This window comes from Nymphaea colorata, chromosome 2 (genome assembly GCF_008831285.2).
Source record: "Nymphaea colorata isolate Beijing-Zhang1983 chromosome 2, ASM883128v2, whole genome shotgun sequence".
In the NCBI taxonomy this organism is placed as follows: domain Eukaryota; kingdom Viridiplantae; phylum Streptophyta; class Magnoliopsida; order Nymphaeales; family Nymphaeaceae; genus Nymphaea; species Nymphaea colorata.
In genome coordinates, this window is record NC_045139.1 from 4,764,244 (window position 1) to 4,773,543 (window position 9,300).

At 41.0% G+C, this 9,300-nt stretch overlaps 1 protein-coding gene and 1 pseudogene across 1 annotated transcript; one reads left to right on the forward strand and one right to left on the reverse strand.

Moving 5' to 3' along the window:
• Positions 1 to 1,167: 1,167 nt before the first annotated feature.
• Positions 1,168 to 2,567, reverse strand: LOC116246777 (uncharacterized). Its single transcript, XM_031618642.1, has 4 exons — positions 2,493 to 2,567; positions 1,911 to 2,446; positions 1,464 to 1,810; positions 1,168 to 1,406 (listed from the first exon to the last, which is right to left on the reverse strand). The coding sequence occupies exons 1-4, from the start codon at positions 2,565 to 2,567 to the stop codon at positions 1,168 to 1,170; spliced, it is 1,197 nt and encodes a 398-aa protein (XP_031474502.1).
• A 916-nt stretch (positions 2,568 to 3,483) lies between these two features.
• Positions 3,484 to 9,300, forward strand: LOC116246779 (protein DETOXIFICATION 16-like; annotated as a pseudogene).

The window sequence follows — 9,300 nt, forward strand, 5'->3', positions numbered from 1 at the left end:
TCATTGTCGAGCTTGACACGCTGAGCGTCTCGCATGATATCATCGATATGTCTATACTGAACGGGTCCGTCATTACTGTCCTCCATTTTTGATGCCACGGCAATTTCATCCACTAGCAATCTTCTAGCCGGCGTCACCATCGGCATTGCTTCGCCACCCATCAGTGTCGATGAAGAAGCCGGGTACCCTAGCTTCATGACACCGACCTTCCTATTTGTCTGTCTGCAACTGAGTTGCCCACTGCCGACTCAGGGTTAGACTCCTCTTCAACAATGAAATTTGATGGTTCATTGCCTCCTGCATCCATGTTTCAATTCCACTTTAGTTTTTCTTCAAATTTAGCATCACGACTTACATGAATTATTTCGCGTCGGGGATCGAATAGTCAGTGTGCCTTGCAGCCGTCCTTGACACCGAGATACACTATTGGCTGGCTGCGATCATCAAGCTTCTTTAGGTGTGGTGTCATCACCATGACATGTGCCGTGCAACCGAACAACAGAAGATGTGCAAGATCCAGCTTCCTGCCACTCTAAGCTTCATACAAGGTGCCTCGCCCATGGCTTTCGTAGGGAAGCAGTTCAACAGGTAGCCCGCGTACCGTGCCGCCTCCCCCCAAAATCTTCCCAGCATGCTCATGCTCTTGAGAAGGGACCTAGCCATCACCATCACCGTCCTATTCATCCGCTCTACCACACCATTTTGCTGTGGTAAGTATGGCGCGGTGAGGTGCTGCATAATGCCCACCTATTCACACACATTGGCGAACTTGAGAAAGAGGAACTCGCCCCCCCGATCGGTCCAGACCGTCTTGACGCGATGTCCGCATGAGTTCTCGGCCAGCGCCTTGACTCTCGTGAACGCCGAACATGCTCGGTCTTTTGTTCTAATCACACACAACCACATCCAATGAGAGAAGTCATCAACTATTAATAAGAAATAACTATTACCGGCAGGGTTGGGTGGTGTGATTCGTCCGCAAAGATCAGTGTGCAAGAGTTCGAGTGGCTCCTTCGCTCGATAGTTGGCTGCCGACGGGAATGGATGTCTCGTCTGCTTCGCCACCAAGCACTCTTGGCATAACTGAGCGGGATGAGTGATTGGTGGTACCCTGGTTGCCATCTTCGTGTTTACAAGCATCTTCATTGTTTGAAAGTTCACATGGCCTTAACGAGCGTGCGACAACCATGCCGGATCATCGAGGTTTGCCAAGAGGCACACTGGCCTAACAATCTGCAGCTTGATGCGGTAAAGACGATTTGGTGTGCGGCTCACCTTCATGATCAACTGCCATGGATTTTTGACGAACACCTCCAGTTCATCTTTATCCATAAACACCTTGTCGCTTGCCTCAGTGAGTTGCCCAAGACTCACGATGTTGATGCGAAGGCTTGAGATATAATATGCTTCATGGAGCAATCATTGATCATCATTTTTGCATCTAAAAAGAATTGAACCCTTACCAATGATCTGCACTGATGAGCCGTCGTTGAACCTCACCTTGCTGGTGATTGCCTCGTCCAACTCACGAAACTTGACATTGTCTTCGGTCATGTGGTTGCTGGCGCCATTATCCAGATAAAAGATGTCAATAATTTCGTTACCGTGCTCGGTCCCGTGCAGTTCGGGCCACACCTGCTTTTCATTCAGTAGGACGACATCCTGCCGTTCCTGCCATTCTTGTCGCTCAAGTGCTGCGGACACCACTTCTTCCAACTCTACAAGCAGCAGAGCTCGCTCGGTGTCATCAGCTTGTGTGAGTTGCGCCTCCTCCTTCTTCTTGGAAGCCTTGCATCGATTCGCGTAATGCCTCAATTCATTACAATTGAAGTAACAGATGTGACTCTTGTCATGACCACCACTCCCAGAGCTACCTGCTCTGTCCTTGAGTGGGAAGTCACTACGTCCACCTCTCCCGCGCCCTTTGCCGTGTCCGCGTCCACCCCGGCTCCGATCCCCTCCATTCCCTGGAGCCCTCTCCTTTTCTGGTCAATGAGGGGTTGGCGCTGCTTCTCTTCTGCCGTGCCTCCCACTCGGCCTGAGTGAGAAGTAGTTGAGCATCATCGTTGCCATTGGTACCAAATGCTCGGGGACGCGAGCGTTCTTCGTAGGTCTTGAGTCGTCCCACGGCCTCTTCAAACAACATAGTGTCGAGGTCGCAAAACTGCTCTATGCCGACGATTGCGCTAAGAAATCGGTTTGGGACGGTGCCAAACAACTTCTTCACCAGGGCGGCGTCACTCAAGGTTCCCCGCAAGTTGGCATACTTGACGGACATCCTGATGAGCCTGCCTGCATGGTGATCCAACGTCTCTCCTTCTTGCATTCGCATGGCGTCAAAGTCGCTCTTTAACGTCTGCAGGAGCGCATTCCTCACGCGATAGGCCTCGATGAATCTTGTCTTGAGGCAGTCCCAGACCTCCTTTGCCGTCGCCTTCTTCGCCACCTATTAGGAGATCCTCTGGGAGGGCTTAGAGAAGATACGACCTCGCCTTTTTGTCCTTCCTCATGTCGACTACCACACCGGCCGCTGGCTCGACTGCCTCCCAGATGCCTTGATCTTCCATCATAGCCTGGACCTTAATTACCCAAGTGGTGTAGTTGGTTGGTGTGAGTAGTGGATATTAGAACGTCCCATCGGCAACCTCCCGTGCTGGCTCATTTGTGATGATTGACATCAGCTTGAATTGAGAGAGCTTTGACATACAACCTGGAAGCTCTCATAAGAAATGTTGGCGGACTCCCTTGAATCAAGCTCAATGGCCTCCCTTTTGGTAATTCGTAATGGCAAAATGAGGAGGGGAGAACGTAGGCGTCAACACACCAAGGAGAGGGAATGCAGAGGTGCAGTGAGAGGAAGCTGTACGACAAGGGCAGAGAGTACATGGCAGGGGAGAGAGAGAGTAAGGACAGCAGGAGAGAGAGCAAGGGGGGAGAGAGAGTAAGGATGGCAGGAGAGAGAGAGAGCAAAGGGGCTACAGGCAGAGGGCACAGGTTAAAGAAAATTCTTACTTTTTTCTTTCCTTTGAGCTCACTCCACAGATAAGGCTAAATAAAAAGAAACATTAAGAAAAACAAAAGCTGAGAATAGCAACTGCTGATGTGCTTTCCCACTATCCCTTCTTCCACTTTTCACTCCCACCAATTTTTCAATTCCACTTTTAACTACCCATGATTTGAAACCCATGGAAATCACGTTCCCACTAGCTCCTTCACTCACTCATACTTACACACGTTCCCACAAGCTCCTCCACGACATGAGTTAAAGCAACCAGACATGATCAACGAGGCCAAACAGCAATTGCAGTTAGCCGGTCCACTGGTAGTTCTTCCACTTTTCACTCCCACCAATTTTTCAATTCCACTTTTAACTACCCATGATTTGAAACCCATGGAAATCACGTTCCCACTAGCTCCTTCACTCACTCATACTTACACACGTTCCCACAAGCTCCTCCACGACATGAGTTAAAGCAACCAGACATGATCAACGAGGCCAAACAGCAATTGCAGTTAGCCGGTCCACTGGTAGTGGCGAACCTTCTTCAGAAATGCATACAGTTGACATCCGTAATGTTCGTCGGCCATCTCGGAGCTCTTCCGCTTTCCGGCGTTTCCATAGCGACTTCGGTTGTCCATGTCACCGGCTTCAGCTTGTTGGTAGATGCGAGAAACGTTGGCATACCTCTCATACGCATTAACATATTCCCAAATTTGAGATAGATGACATGAAAGAGGCAGCCACTTAGTTTGAAACCAGATCTGATCTGGTTCTGTGATAGATTAAAGCCAATATTCAGGAGATCCCTTTATCAATTTAGACATGGTTTTATGATTCGCATTAGAGTGATGTTTTTCTTTGATTAGAAGAAGTTCAAAGGGGATTTAACACGATACTTCTGAAAAACGGTCGCCAATTTCAGTCGCCGCCCTCTTCAACTCATGTCGTCCAGCTTACTATCACTGCAAGATCTCTATGCATCTTCCTCCCTGCATTGATTTCTGATAAACTTTTTCTCTTGGACTTGACAGTTCGGAATGAGCAGTGCACTGGACACACTGTGCGGACAGTCCCATGGAGCAAAGCAATATCACATGCTTGGTGCACACCTGCAGACAGCCATTCTGGTCCTCTCCATCGTCAGCATCCCCTTCTCCATTCTCTTGGCCTTCACACAGCAGATTCTCATGGCGGCCGGCCAAGACGCGGAGATCTCAAGAGAAGCGGGGATTTACTGTAAGTGGCTGATCCCAAGTCTCTTCTCCTACGCCCTCTTGCAGTGCGAAACCAGGTTTCTGCAGGCCCAAAACATCGTCTTGCCCACGATGATAAGCACCGGATTCTGCACGCTGCTGCATCTTTTCACCTGTTGGACTCTGGTTTTCCGATCTGAGATTGGCTTCAGAGGTACTGATTTGTCTCTCTTTCAAGACCAAAACATCATTTGTGAGTCTCAACAGTTTGGATTTGGATAATCCTGCATATTTTTCTGGCTCTACCACTGTTTATATGCGGAAAATTTGCCACTCTAAGCTGACTTACTGTATATATATGAAACAGAAATTCAATTGATGAGGTTGCTTGCAGGTGCTGCTCTCTCGATTTCGATCTCTTACTGGATAAATGCACTGTTCTTGGCAGCGTATATCAAATTTTCTCCGGCATGCACAAAGACGGACTGGTTTCTCAAAGCCTGCCCCAAGAAGCACTGTGAACTTTCTTAGATTGGCAACACCTTCAGCTGCCATGATCTGGTAATGTTCATTCAACACTATATATATATATATATATATATATATATATATATATATATATATATATATATATATATATATATATATATATATATATATATATAGAGAGAGAGAGAGAGAGAGAGAGAGAGAGAGAAAGAAGCTGTTTGACCATTCTATATTAGACTTGATAATTATTCAGAGGATCGATTCCATGAAACTGTGGAGATTTAGTTGAAAATATAGGTGAGAGAGAAAAAAAAAAACAAATGAGCTTCTTTAAAAATGACATCTTGCCTCATTGAAGGGTATTTTGAGTATTCTTAGAACACAACTTTGCTTACATATTTTAGGACTTAATTTTTACCATCTTTCAAATATATACATATATATATGTGTGTGTGCTTGAAAAATTAAAATCTGCCAGCAATATGAAACAATTTTGCTTGCGATGTTAATATGTCGTTTGATTTGTTCTATAATCACATGCACCCATTCAACGGATTCAAAACCAATTGGGTAATTGAATATATTAAGTATCCAATTCATTTATATCTTTGCTTCCAGCTTGGGTCTCAATGAATGTCATAATTAAGTGTGCATTTTTGCTAAAAAAAAAGTACCTGTTGAAGTTATCTGGTTGTTAATTTCTTAAAATGACTAACAAGGTCTAACCTTTTAACCTTTGCTTAGTTTGGGATTCAGCATAGTTGAAGGAATGCCAACAACAGTACCCTCTTATAATAAGCTGAATGTGTATTCCTTGTTTGAGGCCGAAAAAAGTTTCTCGAATATGATGTGATATATTTACAAGAAAATAGAAATCTGAATGTTGCTGTATGGCTAAATCTTTAAATAAATGCAATAAACTATAAAATAGAAATCTGAATGTTGCTGGATGGCTAAATCTTTAAATAAATGCAATAAACTATCGCTAAAAACATCATAATCCCCTGTTATACCATAAACATCGGCTTGTGCTTCCAACATTGGATAGTACTTTTAGCGATGGTTTTAAAATTTTTTATCATATGACAACAACCAGAATATATATATATATATATTGGTAAAATACGAGATCCTTTAAATATGATTTTAAAATTTCTTCTTTTTTTTTTTAAAAAAAATCTAACCATACCAATATGACTTAAGGATAGGTTGATGGAAAATATATATCAAGTTTATCATTTTTTGGGTTTTAATAGTGTTTTTATAATAAAAAAGAATTGAATGGCTCTCATAGCATCAACATTTTGACATTATAGAAAACTCAACATTTTTTATAGAAACAACTTGAACTGAAAGCATATGTTATATGAAAATAGTTTTCATAAACATAGTATATTTTATTTAAAGTAACTTTTAATAAAAAATAAAGACTCATGTTTTTATCCCTGACATAAGTGTCTGGCTTTTACCAATATATATATATATATATATATATATATATATATATATATATATATATATATATATATCAGCCAGCTGCCTCCTTATGGTTATTTTTTATTTTGTGCAGCTAAAAACCAATGCAAAAGATATATTTGTGATGACTAGTTACTTAGTTACTGCTTCTAGCCATAGAATATACCTTTGTGATGGTTTTTCATGATACAAAATAAAAAATAACCATCCGTTCAAAAAGATAGCAGTCTGATTTCAATATTTCCTACCGGAGCACATTGTTTGAGTCTGTTCATCTAGTTTCTTCCGTTTGCTTTTCGTCTTCATTTTCTCAGCTTAGAGTGGTGGGCCTTCGAGATCATGATCCTCATGTCTGGACTGCTTCCTAATGCGGAGCTGGAAGTATCGGTGCTATCCATCATGTAAACTCATCGACCCTACTTTCATTATGAATGCGGGTGAAGTTCACATGATGATGAAGCAGGAAACAAAATCCAATCTGCCAAACATTACTAATGTTTAATGCTCTCTATATGTAGCCTGAACACAAGCTCAGCTGTCTACACCATCCCTGTGGGCCTTGGTCAAGCTATAAGGTACAAACCAATGTTCAAGGCCATTAAACTCTCTGTTATAATTTCTTCCTCATTCTCCAATTATGTATGAATGTTTTCTTAGTCTCTTTTCAGCACAAGGGTATCAAATGAACTAGGTGCGGGAAAACAGCAAGCCGCGCGCCTAGCCGTGTATGCCATGTTGCTTATAGTGGTGATAGAAGCTGCATTTGTTGCAATAACCATAGTTCTGGTTAGATCAGTCTGGGGATACGCTTACAGCAACGACACAGAAGTCGTTAAATACATATCAGTTATGACGCCGCTGCTTGCAACTTCAACTTTCATGGATGCAATCCAATCGGTGCTCTCAGGTGGAAGAATTGAATACCATTTGGTTCTTACAGTAGCATTAATATTATATTGATTAGGAGATATGAGACTATGAATACTGCTTCTAAGCTGTTTGTTTCCAACTTTGATTAGAAGAACTTATAAGTTATTATGTCCTCAAGGGGCATAGTGCAACCTGGCAGCAAAGCAGTTCACATCCAAGGGGTATGAGGTTCGAATCGTGTGACTGCTGTCACGTTCTGGTGTGTTATTGTTAAGGACAACAAATGTAAGCAAGTGCAACACTCGAGTTGAAGAGTATATCATAAGTCCACCTAGAGCTAGAACCTTGGAGGCATAAGGTTATGACCTTAGGGGTTTTATGCTAAAGATGTTTTCTCCTAAATAAACATTAAAAAAAACTATAAGTTATCTTGACCAGCTGTTTTTTAATATTTACAAAAAAGTTCTTATTAACATAATATCTAGCGAGTCACTTGACTAAATTTATTTGATGCCACATATTTTGTTAGTTAACATACTTCATTATCTCTCTGACAGGGTATCTAAAACATCAAAACTTGACTGTGGGGATTACACAAGCGTAATCCCAGATTGATCAGTGGGTAAGCCAAAAAAAAAAAAAAGTTACCCAAGTGTTGATTTTATGTGACCAGGAAAAATGCAAATACACATACACACACAAGTAGAAAAATGAATATTTCTCATCAAATCACTCTTAAGATCATATTTACATGGTTAGATTATAAAAAAAAAATCTTAATAATTAATTTTAGTGAAGTCTGGCATTTATTCCCTGTCCAAGTGGTCTGGTATTTACCTATATATATATATATATATATATATATATATATATATATATATATATGAAAGGAGTGCTAGCAAATACTTTTTTAAGAGAGAACACACCGACACTTCAGCAAATTAATTACATTCCACTGTATTAATCAACCAATTAGCTTTGCATTAGCATTTTAATTATGTTGCAGCCATGAATAAAAAGAGCTTGGATTCCAAGGCTAGAGGTGCTATGTTCGTCTTAGTGAAAGGAAGTTTCATCTAATAATAGCTGAAACCAGTAGAAGAGATGTCATTCAAGTTCTTTATGCTTGATATGAACACTTAGGTGACATACCCAAAACAGTTATTCCATCATACGCAAAAAAATATATCTCGTTATTAAAATAAAAATAATATTAACAAACATCGAGCCTGTACATTAGCAGGCAGAGTAGCCGGCCCGGTGCAGGATTATTCTTTTATATTCATCTCTAGAAGAAAAAAAAATCAGAAGTCTTTTTTTTTTCCATTTTGGACCTTTAGGTATTGCTAGAGGCTGTGGCTGGCAAAAGTTTGGTGCATTGGTTAATGTTGGAGCTTATTACATAGTGGGAGTGCCATCAGCTGCTTTTTTAGCATTTTTTTTTCATCTAAGTGGAAAGGTTAGTCCCACATATCTTTCTCTCTTCAACTCTGTTACATTATGCAGAAAATATCATTTATATTTACATTAATATTAATTATTATTCATGTATCTTTTTTGATTTATTTATTAATCACAGGGGCTTTGGATGGGAATAATGTTTGGGACTTTCACACAACTTGTCTTCTTTCTCTGCTTCACACTTTCTGCTGACTGGGAAAAAGAAGTAGCTTGTCCACTGAACCCACTTCTTAATATATTATTCACTCTCCCATCCTGACAATCTCATCATTTATATTTTATAAGATTCAAATGTGCATCTCATAACTTGTGTCTTTCTTAATCCTTTGCTTTCCATTACTTAGAGAGTGATCCATCCAAGAAACATGTTCAGAAAAGTTACAAAAATCTGCATAATTTTTTAATCAAATAATAAATCACTGATCAAGTTTTTATGGTCAAGAAATATTAGATGCGAAATTTGAAAGACCCACCTTCGAATGAATGTCAGATGCTTAACCGGCCCAGCTCGAACTCGACTCGGCTCGTGTTCAGGCCTAAACAACATTGTGCGCTCTAGCATATTACGAGCATGCATGCTATAGGACAATATCAACCTGATCACGCTCCTTTGGCATGCAAAAGCATGGCAAGAAGGATTGGTCGTGTCTACAAACTGAATTTCATTTTTGGAGAGAGAAATTATTTAGATTACCATACATTTTGGGTCTGATGATCACATTGCTGTTTCAGGCGAAGAAGATAGAAGACAAAGTTCAGGTTCTCAGCTTGCCAATGGAGTGTGAAGATCCTGTGATGAATGCCAAATGA